Source organism: Tachypleus tridentatus, chromosome 13 (genome assembly GCF_004210375.1).
Source record: "Tachypleus tridentatus isolate NWPU-2018 chromosome 13, ASM421037v1, whole genome shotgun sequence".
NCBI classification, from domain to species: domain Eukaryota; kingdom Metazoa; phylum Arthropoda; class Merostomata; order Xiphosura; family Limulidae; genus Tachypleus; species Tachypleus tridentatus.
In genome coordinates this window covers 10,932,185-10,947,945 of record NC_134837.1, presented here as the reverse complement: position 1 = coordinate 10,947,945, position 15,761 = coordinate 10,932,185, and the positions used below count along the sequence as shown (strand labels likewise).

At 32.4% G+C, this 15,761-nt stretch overlaps 1 protein-coding gene and 1 pseudogene across 5 annotated transcripts in view; one reads left to right on the top strand and one right to left on the bottom strand.

Moving 5' to 3' along the window:
* LOC143240069 (atrial natriuretic peptide receptor 1-like) overlaps window positions 1-15,761 on the top strand; it is a 460,913-nt pseudogene that overhangs the window by 87,762 nt on the left and 357,390 nt on the right. The window lies entirely within an intron of this gene.
* LOC143240070 (kin of IRRE-like protein 1) overlaps window positions 1-15,761 on the bottom strand; it is a 38,710-nt gene that overhangs the window by 7,681 nt on the left and 15,268 nt on the right. For all 4 annotated transcript variants that reach the window (XM_076481917.1, XM_076481918.1, XM_076481921.1 and 1 more), the window contains exons 3-9: window positions 14,872-15,210; window positions 9,046-9,303; window positions 6,928-7,030; window positions 6,144-6,328; window positions 5,196-5,386; window positions 3,020-3,155; window positions 1,468-1,581 (exon numbers count right to left, since the gene is read on the bottom strand). In XM_076481917.1, the coding sequence (XP_076338032.1) occupies window positions 1,468-1,581; window positions 3,020-3,155; window positions 5,196-5,386; window positions 6,144-6,328; window positions 6,928-7,030; window positions 9,046-9,303; window positions 14,872-15,210 (1,326 nt within the window). The remainder of the gene's footprint in view (window positions 1-1,467; window positions 1,582-3,019; window positions 3,156-5,195; window positions 5,387-6,143; window positions 6,329-6,927; window positions 7,031-9,045; window positions 9,304-14,871; window positions 15,211-15,761) is intronic.

The window sequence follows — 15,761 nt, the reverse complement described above, 5'->3', positions numbered from 1 at the left end:
CAATACAGTCGGTTGTGTCTTTAGTCAGCTGGAAGTTTCATATTTTTTAAACATAAATACACCTTAGTTACTAAGCTTAACAAATCATAATGTAATTCTATTGTATCACTGTAGTTATTTATGATTTTTTTTGGTTATTAAACTGTATATATAAAACCTAAAAAAGTTTTGTTTGATATCCTCAACATGCAAAATTTTAAAAGGCTTAGCAACCTGTGTCCAGTAATAACCGAGTTCAAAGGTTGTAGCGAAAAGAGATAACTGTTTGCTTTAGATCTGGATTTATTATTTTATATTTTATGTAAAATAAGTTTAGTAATTAATTCTGAAATAGTAATAACCTACATACATATATAATGTATAATAATTTAAATGTGACTGTATATTACAAAATACTAGTCCAAAAAACACAACCAAGACAGGGAAGACTAAAGGTCAGATTTATATTACAGCATACCTAACATGAGTGCTTGCACACTTTGTCAATGCAAGTTATGTAATGTTAGCTATGCATGACTGAAAGGACAATATAATAAAAAAAACAAAAATATATATATATATAGCATTATGAGACTTATGGTACTCAGACTAAACATTTGTATTATAATATGTAGTCATTATAGCATAACAAAAGCATAATTTATATTTATTTCCTTATTTTTTTATGATGGTTACAACGTTGGTCAAATGACAGACCTAACATAGTTAGGGTACAGAAAATAACGAAATATAAAGTCTCACTGAAAATAAATGTTTGAAATGTATTTACGAGGTGTTACAGATTACTCAAATAATATTTCAGATTTTTGTGATAATGAAAAGTTTTTTTAATCATAACGTGAAATCACTTTGCACTCAGACTAATAACAAAACAGACTTGGTATTTTCACAAAATATTTAGAAAAATATTTCATTGAAAAATCAGATTTTTGTGTACAAAATATTTATCTTTACTAAAAAAAAGTCTACCAAATTTTGTGAAGATACACATGCTATATCAAAAGTTATAGTATAAATACTTAACATGTACAAACATGTACACGTACTCGTGTATATTAAACTGAGCCCGTTGTGAAAGGGTTAAGGTTTAACAAAATCATTCCAGTTTTTGAGGATATATTAAGAAATCTCAGAGTTACCATACATACTGTTGCCCAAGTGAAATTCACAACATGTTTTATGATTACATAAGTCTGAAGCATGAAGCTCAGTAACTACCATGGTCTATCAGGTACCTTACTGTATATAATTAGTTAGCGATTGTATTGGTTTAAAAATACACACATCACAAACCATTGTTTATGTACTTTTATGAAATTGGTTAGTAATGTCATTGGTTTATTATACATCTTATGTACCTTCACGTGAATAATTAACAATCTCATTGGTCTAAATACACACAAACATAGTTTTAACATACAAATATTTTGTTTCTTTATGAGTGAACACATGAATTGTTGGACTTACTTTTAAAAATAGATTTACGTTTCTTGAGGAAGCATAAGAGAATGGTAACTGTAGCAGCCAGAAGAACGATACAACCTACTGTGATCCCAATCACCATAGACATAGACAAAGGTTCTAAAAAACAAAATGAGAGTTGTGGAAATTTACTAAACAGACATAAATTACAAGCATTTTCTCACAGGTTCCAGTTTTTAGTGGAATTAGTAATTCACACAATGTGGACGACTTCCACTTTTCTTCAACAGATTGTAGTTTTGGACTTGTTTATGAGCTTACATTTATTCCGACAAACATAATTCATTGCACTGTTGTAAATTATATAAATTCTCATTTCATTAAACTTGATATTATGACTTACAATGTTTTTAGAGAAAGTAAGAATTATAAATTAAAAGCACTAACCTGATGAAATGTTAAAATTATGGATTGTTACATGAAAAAATCTAAAAAAAAAATTAAAGCAGATAACTAAAAAAAATTAGTTTCACCACAGTACTTACTCTTGTATCTTATAAAATTGATGGAACTTGTCTATCAATATAATAAACAATCATACTAAGTTTTACAGAGTATTCTGCTTCTCAGGGCATGCTAGTGACCTGTGTTGTACTCACCTCTCACTAGAAGGTTTACAGTATATTCTGTTTCTCATGATATGTTAGTAACCTGTGTTGTACTCACCTCTCACTACAAGGTTTACAGTATATTCTGTTTCTCATGGTATGCTAGTAACCTGTGTAGTACTCACCTCTCACTACAAGGTTTACAGTATATTCTGTTTCTCATGATATGTTAGTAACCTGTGTTGTACTCACCTCTCACTACAAGGTTTACAGTATATTCTGTTTCTCATGGTATGTTAGTAACCTGTGTAGTACTCACCTCTCACTACAAGGTTTACAGTATATTCTGTTTCTCATGGTATGTTAGTAACCTGTGTAGTACTCACCTCTCACTACAAGGTTTACAGTATATTCTGTTTCTCATGGTATGTTAGTAACCTGTGTAGTACTCACCTCTCACTACAAGGTTTACAGTATATTCTGTTTCTCATGGTATGTTAGTAACCTGTGTTGTACTCACCTCTCACTACAAGGTTTACAGTATATTCTGTTTCTTATGGTATGTTAGTAACCTGTGTAGTACTCACCTCTCACTACAAGGTTTACAGTATATTCTGTTTCTCATGGTATGTTAGTAACCTGTGTAGTACTCACCTCTCACTACAAGGTTTACAGTATATTCTGTTTCTCATGGTATGTTAGTAACCTGTGTAGTACTCACCTCTCACTACAAGGTTTACAGTATATTCTGTTTCTTATGGTATGTTAGTAACCTGTGTTGTACTCACCTCTCACTACAAGGTTTACAGTATATTCTGTTTCTTATGGTATGTTTGTAACCTGTGTAGTACTCACCTCTCACTACAAGGTTTACAGTATATTCTGTTTCTTATGGTATGTTAGTAACCTGTGTTGTACTCACCTCTCACTACAAGGTTTACAGTATATTCTGTTTCTCATGGTATGTTAGTAACCTGTGTTGTACTCACCTCTCACTACAAGGTTTACAGTATATATTTCTTCTCCTTTAAAGTTTTCAATGTGAATTGTGTACTTCCTTGAATCACTACTTTCAACATTATGAATTAGGAGTCTTGCTTCGTAACAGTCGTCCCAATCCTTCACCTAGTTTATTTAAATACATTTGTTTAATTACTACATCAGTAAGTACTTAACCCTCTTATCAACAAACAACAAACTTGAAATATTTAAAATATGTTCAATAAATGAGTTTATCTAGAAACATTAAACATTATATTAAATTTTATTTTATTATCATATTTCTAATAACATCTATTAAAAAAGATGAAATGCAAAGTGTAGGAAAATATAGTTTATTTACAGTATGATAGGAAAGGATTTAAAATGCTTAACCTTCTATGGTGACCAATCAATAAAGTAGTAAGTGTAAACTGAGGGAAGGGAATGGAGATGAGTGACTAATGTTTTCCATACTGTCACAAGGTTTGTGTCTTTAAGTGTCCTGGATGTTTGGTACTAGTATTATTATATTATTATACAATAAAAACATTTTTAGAAACAAGTTTTAAACTATACACTTTGGCAGCTCCACAGAACTATTAAAACTAGATAATAGTTTTACAACTATTACTTTTATATACACATCCCATTTAGAAGTTTCTAATAAAGTTTTCAATTTTTTACCATCAGCTCATTCCCCTTCAAACAAGTCAGGAAATTGCTTTTCTGTTTGTTATTCTCTATCTAAAGACAAAAATAGCAATGGGAGAGTTGTTTATGTAGCCATAAAACAGATGGCGCTTTGGTCATTGCCAAAAATGTCTAATATTTACATAACATTTAAAAATGTAATTATACTACAATATTTTAACTTCATAAATGAAGATAGAATGCATAAAATATTCTCAATAATGGAAAAAAGTTAAATATTATCAACAAAGATCAGAATTTATTGTGATTTGAATGGAAAATATGTAAATAATGAAGTTTCAAGAACTGAAGTGTAAGAGTAAATTAATGTTAAACAGATAAGTTAAAATGCATTGTAGAGGGCATTTTAAATTATACATAACAAAAAATTATATACAGGGTGATTTTCAGTAGGGATTACTCACTCTTAAAGTTGTTTATTAAAACTACAATTTCTTAAAAGATAAGGTACACTACAACATTCTAAACCTTTCACTACACCTATGAGAATACAAAAGTTCATTATGGTTACAAAATGAAAATTAGTTATTCACAAAATAAAAGTTTACAAAGTATTTCTTAGCTCACCCCCCACTAGTACAGCAGTGAGTCTACAAACTTAGATTGCTAAAATCAGGGGTTCCATTCCCCTCGGTAGACTCAGCAGATAGCCTAATGTGGCTTTGCTATAAGCAAACAAACACACATTTCTTTGTTCTATTATAATTAAAATTCACCTGTACTTTTATACTTATGATATTAGTTTTGTTTTATAAAATGTAATGTCACTATTCTTTATTATTCAACAATCCTGTAATTATGTCCTCTGAATCACTATTATAATATTAATTCAGTCAATGTATAGTGTATAGTTAAATTACAATTTATATCATTACATTTGTAGTAGTTTTTGTATTTCTGAAGTGAGTGTTCTGCTTAAACTCTTGTGTTAAACTAATGCTAAATCATGTTTTTATAGAATGAAAACACTGTAGTAGTGACTGAGTTTTATGTAGAAGTTAATTCTGTTTTTTTTAATAGAACTGATGTTAAATCATGTTTTATATAGAATAGGGAAACTGTGGTAATGACTGAACTTTATAAAGAAATTAATTCTGTTTTTCAATGGAATTGATGTTGTATCATGTTGTTTTTTTTATATAAAATGGGCACACTCTGGTAAGTAACTGAACTTTGTGAAGTCAATTCTGTTTTTCGAGTAATTTCATTTCCAAACTTTGTTAAATTTAGTTCTCAGCTTATATTCTAGTTCTAAAATAAGCTATTGGTAATTTTACCAATTCACGATGAAAATACTTTCTTCTATAGTTTAAAAATAATTCAAACACATTTGCTACATCTTGAGATTCAAATAATTACATATCCATATTACTGCTTGTAATATGGATAATATATTATTATTATATTACTCTGCGACTCTTACTATGTCAAAATTCAATATTTTCGTAAGCTGTATTGCAAAGAAAAACGTACAGCAACAAATCCTTCAGCTATGTATCTTCCTAGTTCTGATCCAGCATCCAGTTTCAGGCTACCCCACTCCCAGAAAACTCTATCAGGTTTAGGATCAGAGCAAAACACAACACTAACTGTAACGTCTTCATTTTTCTCAACTACCACGTTGTCCTTGGTTGTAGTCATTTTTGTAATTACCTGAGGATTTCCTGATAAAATATTATTAAATACGTGGTACCCTTCAATAAAAGTATAAAGAATATACAAAAAAACAGTTAAAGGAACAAAAAGAATTTTAAAAAATCACATTCAGAAAGAATCAACATTCTGAAGATATTATGTGATATTTCATTTATGTAACAAGAAAATCTTTCCCAGTGAAGTGAGAAATAAATGTCCCAGCCACCGTAAAAAGGTTAGTGACTGTAACCCTGGCAGCTCACCAGTTGGCAGAACATTTTGAAATTTTCATATTTTTGGATTTTACTCAAAAAACTTAAGTAGCAGATGTTATGTTTGAAGTTCTTAAATTGGTTGTAACTGACAAAACCTTTAAAAAAATATTTAGTTTAGATTTGGAGAATTTTACTGAAAACCATAAATACATTTATGACTAAAATTAAACTAATTCACTTTCAAAAACCTTCTAGTATTTTAGATACTTTACACAAGAAATGTTTAGACAATGTCAAACATTTGTTTACATTTAATTTCAGTCTTATGTTGAATTTTAGAATCCTTCACAGATGGAAAGAAATTCAATTACAATTATAAACCTTATCTTGTTAAATACTAAAAATAAACAACTCTTGTGTTTCCTATTTGTTTCATTAATTAAACTGGTAAATCAACAACATCTTACTTTTACATATACCTGTTATAAGATTATACGGACCATATGAGAGCAATTTTAAAAAATCTCAGATTATAGCATATCCAGAAAATCCACAGAATAAAAATACTTACCACTGACATCTAATTTAATTTCTTCAGATTGAGTTTTATATTCTTTTCCTTTGATGTAATTTTTTGCTTCACAAATGTATCGACCTTGAAAGCTGTAAGTAACATTTGGTATGGTGAGAAACGGATCATTGCCCCGTTCTTGCCATGCTAGCTGTTCTCCTGGGACCTTTTGAAGCCAAGAATATCTGAAAATAATACAAGTAGTTGGAAATAGCAACCACTACTTAGATACTTCACTCAACTATGTCTTATTCAAGACAATTTGTTAATTTATTGAGATGTAGCTGCTTGTGAAAAACGATAGAAAATATACTCTTGTAGTCTGGCACTTGGAGTTCCTGATTGAACTACATTTAAATCACAAATAAATATATAAACTATATACTATTGTCATCTGAGTGTCATTAAAACTTTATCTAACTATGTTCCTTAAATGAAAGAAACTATTATTTTCCAAATTAAAATATAAATAAAGAAAAGTCTCACAGGAGAACTGCATTTATAAAACAGCAGTTAAAAAGTATGATAATACATCACATATTCCTTCTTCACTCGGCTGTCTCACCAATTACATACAAGTTTAACTACTAATTTCATTTCATAATTAATTAAATTCTTATAATCTTTTAAATAGTACAAATACTTTAAACAACCAAAGTTTCATTTGTCTAAACCCCATTCTAACTACTGTCACACTTGTCATGACTGCATTATCATACAGAACAACTACAGTTACATTTACCATGACTGGACTATTGTATAGAACAACTACTAGCACACTTACTCTGGTTGGGGATTTCCAACAGCTTGACAAATCAATTTAGCAGAACTGTAAAGTGAAAGTGACACCTGTGGAGAAGGTTCTACTTTTCTAATCTCTGGTTTATCTAAATCAATAATAATAATAAAGTGTGGCTTATTAAAAACTGTTTTCTGTATATTTATTATCAACACTAATCATCCCACAATTTTGCCATTTAAAATTTTTACAAAATAAAAAACAGGTTTATATCAAATCATTTAATTTTAGGTTCTGGTAATCAATTTGAAATATTAAAAAAAAAAAAAAAAACTCAAGTAATCAGAAATTAAACTTTCATATTCTTTAATAATTCCAGGAATGACTCTTACAAAAAAGAAAGAAAAAAAGGATAGACAGAAAAACAAATTGCTGATAACAACACACTAGGTCTCAAATATTCAGGCCTAGCATGGCCCAATGGTTAGGGCTCTTGATTTGCAATCTGCAGGTTGTGGGGTTAAATTCCTGTCATTGATTATGCTCACTCTTTCTGCCATGGAGGCATTATAAAATTATAGTCAATCCCATTGTCCGTTAATAATAGACTAAATCAAGTGTTGACTGTAGGTGATGTTAACTAGCTGCCTTCCCTCTATTTTATCACAGATAAATTAGGGACAGATAATCTTCATGTAGCTTTGTGAAAAATTCAAAATAAATCAAACCAAAATAAACTTTTTTTTAAAAAGACTTTCATTTGTATTTTCAAATATGCCTCTCTTTTTAATAATTCTAAAAATTCTTAAAAGAAAGCAACATAAAGTCTAATTAAATTGTAAACAGTCAATATTAGAAATATGATTACTCCTTCAGAGCAAACATGTTGATACATTAGTGAAGGAATGTTCTCACATTAAAAGACTTAATTTAAAAGCACTTGTTCCAATTTCCACACATGTTAATTGTGAATTAAACCTGAGTCTGAACATTATTGGTTTCAGCCTGCACTATACCTTGTATTCTTTCTTGATGCTGTTTAAAATGTGTAAAAAGTTAGGCTATACATGCAGTATCAGGTGAAAGTGTTCAGTGTCATTAACAAATTATTTTTACTGACTTACAAAAGTCAACAAATAAACTTAATACAAGTATTTTATTCTTTGTAGAAGCTAGTTTGATCTGTGACACTTAATTTATTCCACTTGAAAGTAGAGATATGTAACAAAGTAGGATAGTGGACACTCAGTTTGGTTTACTGGAAAGTACATATATCTTTTAGCAACATAACTTTCACTAAATCATTAGTTTATCAAACATCTTTAAGAACTAACAAATTACTAAATTTGTTTAAAGAAAAGCCTATCAAAAACAGAAAGGTTTCTTGTTATACTCACAACTTCACTTGAGATTCTATCTAACAATCAAACTCAAAAATTTTAAGTACCATCCAAGTACCTACATGTAAACTCATACATATAAATATACAGTAAAGTATCATATGAAAAAAGTTCAAATCTCCTATTTTTGAAATTTATTCTGAATGAAATTAAATGACTGTAGTGTTCTGTATCCCAATGATGGGTTTACGCAAACACTGAAATACACAACCAATGCTATTAATTATTTGAGTTTTGTTATTTGTCAAAAACTTTGTTACCTGAGATATGAAACAATAACAAAAAGAATTATTCAACATACATGAATAAAAAGATACTAGAACGAGAAAATATCCTGTTGTTAATTATCAATAACTTCTGGTCTGTAGGTCAGGTCTGATGAGTAACCTGTATGTTAATACAAATTATTGACTTGAAGTATATGATGTCATAAGTTAATGTATAAGAAAGAAAACTAAAGCCAGTAATGATTAGAATACATTAATTGATCAGTTGGGTACCCTTGTTAATATGAATTTTTTCAGTTGTCAACCCAATATCTCGCAAGATTCAGCCAAATTTAGAGACTTTCTAAGCCTAATGAAGGAAAAAGAAACAACACAAATCTTCATTCATGTAAAAACTAATAATCATATTCAAAATATACTGTTCTTTTACAAGATTACTTTGACAAAATCAATATATTAAGTTACTTTGTTAATTTACAGCAAGATGACAGAATCAGCAATGAGTGTTATAAGAATCAATACAAAAAATAACCTACATTTCACATCAAGTGAAATTTCTAATTCTTTGCTTTCTCCAATATCATTTTTTGCTCTGCAGCTGTAAATTCCTGAATCACTTCTTCTAACAGATGTAAATATCAGTTCTTCCTTGATACTATAGACATTAGCCTGCCCCAACATTTTCCAGATAATGCTTGCCTTTGGGTTTGCATCTGCAACACACTTGAGAGTGACTGATGTGCCTTCCTCAGTTTCTTCTTTAGGGCTTCCTTCTAATCTGATTTCTGGAGGATCTGTTTTACCAATTCAAAATGAACGAGATATTTGTTTGATAGATGGAGGTGTTGAATCATCATGAGAATGAATAGGAATTGCATCATTACGTGTTACTTTAAAAATATAAATAATGATTTATTCGTTTCAAATATATATATAAGGCATACAACAAGAAAATGTATATTTGTAATTTTTCTATGAATGAAGATTAACATTTTCCTAAACTGAAAATATATTTTCAACAGAAAAATACTAATCTTAAAATAACTTTTCTTGATTAGTACTGCCCCCATCAGCACAACTTTTCAATGCTTGCCACCAGACTTTCATCTCTCACTTCTGAATATCTACATGTCAATGATTATGCAGCAGCTCTCCACCAGTAGGAGTGTGATACAACCTCTATCATAACCAGCACCCTCTACACATTAGTACTTGTTAATCACTTCGAAGACCCGCATCCCACATCACCTGAAGTGGGAAGGTTGGGTAGGATATGTTTTCAGAAGTACGTATTCATCAGAAATGGAATTCAGTTTAGGAAAATGTTAACTTTCCATACAATATCTTACCTCTGTTCACAAAGTAGCTAAAATCCCACAGTGAACTGGTAGAAGACAAGCAAAAAAAATGACCTCCTTTGAGAAGTGGCCAAAGAGAGACCATGAAATGTGGAATCAAAACAGAAAACTTTATACCTCGGCAGGAGAATGCACCACATCTGATGCAGGTATACATAACTATTTCCCTTTTATAACAGTGTCATGAATATAAAATGTGATAGCACATGAAGAAATCCTATAATACATATATTGTTGCATGTCGAGTAGCTAGGGTGTGATAGACCATGGTGTTAGTTTGACTTCATCATCCAATAATTGGTGGTATCAGAAATTGTACACCAGTTCCACCATAGGCAGATGATCACCTGCCTCAAAATGAGAACTGATAGTGAAAATAAGCTTTCATATAAAAATGTATCTTCAGATGCATGCATTTACAACCCAACCAACACCTGGTTCACCAGAACCAACATTCAGCAGATGGTGGGAAAGAGGAAAGCCCCAGTGGAATAACACCTCCAATCCAAAACCTGGCAGCACTGGGTATAGTTCTGCCAGTTTGCAGTTGGAAAAGAATACCCTGCCTTTCACAAGTGGATACATGTGCTTCATCCAGTTACAACCATCATCAGATGTGCTGGGAACTGAATTCCAGCAGAGGGACTGTAAACCTAGGGTGCATCTCCAGTCCAAAACTTAGCAATATTGGGCATTTTTCATTCAGTTCAAGGACTTACTTACTTTAACTATCTCCAATGAACACCAGATACACCATCAAGGTACATTTGGAGAATGGTAGAAAGAAGGAATGCCATGGTGTTAAAAAGCAATGTGCCAAATAGAACTACATGTCATTTACACCCAACTCTCAACAGAGTGGTATGATTAATTACTCAAAAGGACAAGCATTTATGGTCTGCCACTCAAGTGGCTAGAAACTGTTAAGTGGCAAGGACTTCTATACTCCACAAGAAGTAATTAGGGGAAAAAAAACACAGAGATTCCAGAGGACTGCACCACTGGAGACAAAACACAGGTGACCTCAACACCCTATTTTGAAAAGTAGAGCTACCATATCAGTGAAATCAATCAGTCAAGACCTGGCAGCATTAAGCATGCAGTAGGAAGAATCTCAGTACCAGAGATGGGCAGTAATCCCTGTCTGTTTTGCATTAGGCCTGCAGTAGAAAGAATCTCAGTACCAGAGATGGGCAGTAATCCCTGTCTGTTTTGCATTAGGCCTGCAGTAGGAAGAATCTCAGTACCAGAGATGGGGGTAATCCCTGTCTGTTTTGCATTAGGCCTGCAGTAGAAAGAATCTCAGTACCAGAGATGGGCAGTAATCCCTGTCTGTTTTGCATTAGGCCTGCAGTAGGAAGAATCTCAGTACCAGAGATGGGCGGTAATCCCTGTCTGTTTTGCATTAGGCCTGCAGTAGAAAGAATCTCAGTACCAGAGATGGGCAGTAATCCCTGTCTGTTTTGCATTAGGCCTGCAGTAGAAAGAATCTCAGTACCAGAGATGGGCGGTAATCCCTGTCTGTTTTGCATTAGGCCTGCAGTAGAAAGAATCTCAGTACCAGAGATGGGCAGTAATCCCTGTCTTTTTTGCATTAGGCCTGCAGTAGGAAGAATCTCAGTACCAGAGATGGGCGGTAATCCCTGTCTGTTTTGCATTAGGCCTGCAGTAGAAAGAATCTCAGTACCAGAGATGGGCGGTAATCCCTGTCTGTTTTGCATTAGGCCTGCAGTAGAAAGAATCTCAGTACCAGAGATGGGCAGTAATCCCTGTCTGTTTTGCATTAGGCCTGCAGTAGAAAGAATCTCAGTACCAGAGATGGGCAGTAATCCCTGTCTGTTTTGCATTAGGCCTGCAGTAGAAAGAATCTCAGTACAAGAGATGGGCAGTAATCCCTGTCTGTTTTGCATTAGGCCTGCAGTAGAAAGAATCTCAGTACCAGAGATGGGCGGTAATCCCTGTCTGTTTTGCATTAGGCCTGCAGTAGAAAGAATCTCAGTACCAGAGATGGGCAGAAATCCCTGTCTGTTTTACTCACATGTATCCATCGAAGGATGTAAAGTTTAAGACAGACATGTTTATAAAACACTAGAACAAGGAAGGACTACTAGCAGTTCTACGGAACACACCATCTCTATGATGTGCAGAGAACTACTAGCAGTTCTACGAAACACACCATCTCTATGATGTGCAGAGAACTACTAGCAGTTCTACAGAACACACCATCTCTATGATGTGCAGAGAACTACTAGCAGTTCTACAGAACACACCATCTCTATGATGTGCAGAGAACTACTAGCAGTTCTACAGAACACACCATCTCTATGATGTGCAGAGAACTACTAGCAGTTCTATGGAACACACCATCTCTATGATGTGCAGAGAACTACTAGCAGTTTTACAGAACACACCATCTCTATGATGTGCAGAGAACTACTAGCAGTTCTACAGAACACACCATCTCTATGATGTGCAGAGAACTACTAGCAGTTCTACGGAACACACCATCTCTATGATGTGCAGAGAACTACTAGCAGTTCTACAGAACACACCATCTCTATGATGTGCAGAGAACTACTAGCAGTTCTACAGAACACACCATCTCTATGAAGACACTACCAAACCTGGTAGCAACTGGAACTGACCATGGTCAGGACTAACAAGAGAGATTAAATAAAAGAACTTACACTTGGTTAGGCTACAGACTGGGATCTGGAATATACTAGGCATAAAGGCCCTGTTAATAAAGAAATAGAACAGAGTCTGTGGTATATAATAATATGTCGACAAACTTGTGAGAAAAAACAAGTACATCTATATGGTACTACAGCCAATCAAGAAGTGATTAACAAGTGTAAGTGTGAAGAGGGCACCAGCTAAGACAGCAGTTGTGTCGTGTTCCTATTGGTGGAGAGCTGCTATATAATTATTTACACATAAATATACAGAATAAAATGTGCAAGTCTAGTGGCAAATGTTGAAATTTTGTACTGATAGAGGGAAGTACTAATCAAGAAAAGCTATTTTGTGAAAGAGGGTTAAACATCACATGGAAATTATGCTTTGGAACAATTAAACTCTCACCTAAGAAATTTTTATAGTGATTCTTACTTAACTTCCACATACATTTCCACTATTTACTGTTATACTTGAAGTACTATTACAAGTTTTATGTAATGAAGTTTGCTCCTGCTATATATTAACTGATCTCAGTGAAAATTCAGATTACTGATGCTGGTACCTACAGATATCTAGCTGATGACAAACAAAGTTGTCAGTGGTACAGTGACATTAGTAAAAATAAATCTAGCTGATGACAAACAAAGTTGTCAGTGGTGTAGTGACACTACTAAAAATAAATCTAGCTGATGACAAACAAAGTTGTCAGTGGTACAGTGACATTAGTAAAAATAAATCTAGCTGATGACAAACAAAGTTGTTAGTGGTGCAGTGACACTACTAAAAATAAATCTAGCTGATGACAAACAAAGTTGTCAGTGGTACAGTGACACTACTAAAAATAAATCTAGCTGATGACAAACAAAGTTGTCAGTGGTACAGTGACATTAGTAAAAATAAATCTAGCTGATGACAAACAAAGTTGTCAGTGGTGTAGTGACACTACTAAAAATAAATCTAGCTGATGACAAACAAAGTTGTCAGTGGTACAGTGACATTAGTAAAAATAAATCTAGCTGATAACAAACAAAGTTGTTAGTGGTGCAGTGACACTACTAAAAATAAATCTAGCTGATGACAAACAAAGTTGTCAGTGGTACAGTGACATTAGTAAAAATAAATCTAGCTGATGACAAACAAAGTTGTCAGTGGTGCAGTGACACTACTAAAAATAAATCTAGCTGATGACAAACAAAGTTGTCAGTGGTACAGTGACATTAGTAAAAATAAATCTAGCATTAGTAAAAATAAATCTAGCTGATGACAAACAAAGTTGTCAGTGGTACAGTGACATTAGTAAAAATAAATCTAGCTGATGACAAACAAAGTTGTCAGTGGTGCAGTGACACTACTAAAAATAAATATAGCTGATGACAAACAAAGTTGTCAGTGGTACAGTGACATTAGTAAAAATAAATCTAGTTGATGACAAAGTTGTCAGTGGTACAGTGACATTAGTAAAAATAAATCTAGCTGATGACAAACAAAGTTGTCAGTGGTACAGTGACACTACTAAAAATAAATCTAGTTGATGACAAAGTTGTCAGTGGTACAGTGACATTAGTAAAAATAAATATAGTTGATAATCGATAATTTTTACCATACTACTTTGTTTTTTCTCACAATACTGCGTTTGAAATGAATAAAAAAAAGAAAGAAATTAGATTATTTTTTTTCTTGGAAACATGAAACCCTGTGTTGGAAATAAAAAAATATGAAAAACGAATATTAATTTTATATTTATTTTTCAGAAATCAAAGTTATAAAGTCGGTGGGATCAAAAAACAAAAAGTAAGATAATCCTGTCCTGAGGTGAGTTTTAGTAGATTTGAAATACTTTCCAGCTGACCAGAAGTATTGTGTGATGTGTGATACTTGTCGTGTAATAAGTGCACAATTTTCTTTCTAAGGATTCACTATTGGATGGTCATTACAATGCAATGATAATAGTTACACTGGAACAATAACATTTATATAACCATCTACATTCCAGTCTTGACAACGGTTAGAAAAACAACAAGTAAATCTCATTTCTAATTAGAACACTGGATTTTCCCAGCCGTGACATTACTACTCAGGTAAATGATTTTACTTTATCAAATTATGAAGAAAAATGATTTGTAGTTCTGGTTTGTAATGATTAATTATATAATATGATAACCCAAACTGGATGTACTAGAGCTAATTATGATGCAATTCACAACTACATAAATATTTAGAAATAAAGGTGTAGAATGTAATCTAAAAACCAGATTTAGATGAATAGTTCACAAACTCCTTTCTAGTGATGTCATGTAGAGGTGTTATTTCAAATGTCATACTCACATAATACATCGAGACGAGTGCTGGTTTCTCGGGAGTTAGTATCATAACCTTTGTGGAGGGCCACACACCTTAAGAGCTTACCACTGTGAATCTTTAGAAATGTATAATGCAAGATACTGATGGCCTGCCAGGTCTTAGGCTTTTCTATGTCTGAGCCATTGGTCTGGCTTGCCATAGCCGTGATGTCATTTTCTTCAATAAACCATTTCAGTTCTGCTGGAGGATTTCCTTTTCTGGACACACAGCTTAGCTTCTTAGGCTGCCCTGCTCTTGTCTTGAAGTTTCCACCTGATTTAATCTGAATAGTATTGTCTTCAATTTGGGGTGGTTGAGGGGTTTCTACAGAATTGGGAACAAATGTATCTCCTTTAATCCAATAGATAAAAAAACAAAGATATGTTTTATTTAAAACCAAGAAATACAAATAAACAAATTTAAAAAGAGTACATCAGATGTAGCCAAATATAAAGTTTAACACTGGTTGTTTAGAAGTGTTGTTTTAAAACCTCTATATTTTCAAAATAAATTGTTATTTCACACCTGTTTATTTTTCTCTATGAAACAAGACTACAACTGAAAACAGTCAGTGTATTTTTATTTTGTATTGTGAAAGAAATAAAATTTAAAAACTCATTGTCCATTAAATTTGTGATGAAACCTGCATTGATGACAGTGATAACAATTTGATCAACCACATGTGAAACAAAGATGATTTTATTTATTTCTATTATCATGACCAAGCTATTTACATTATATACTTATTTAAATATGTAGGTATCAAGTATTGTACGTGTGTGAATACCTCATGTATTTCATTAAATGATGATATAAAACAGTGATATAACAGTAAAAAATAAACTAACCATCTTACAAGAGTTAAAAAAACAATA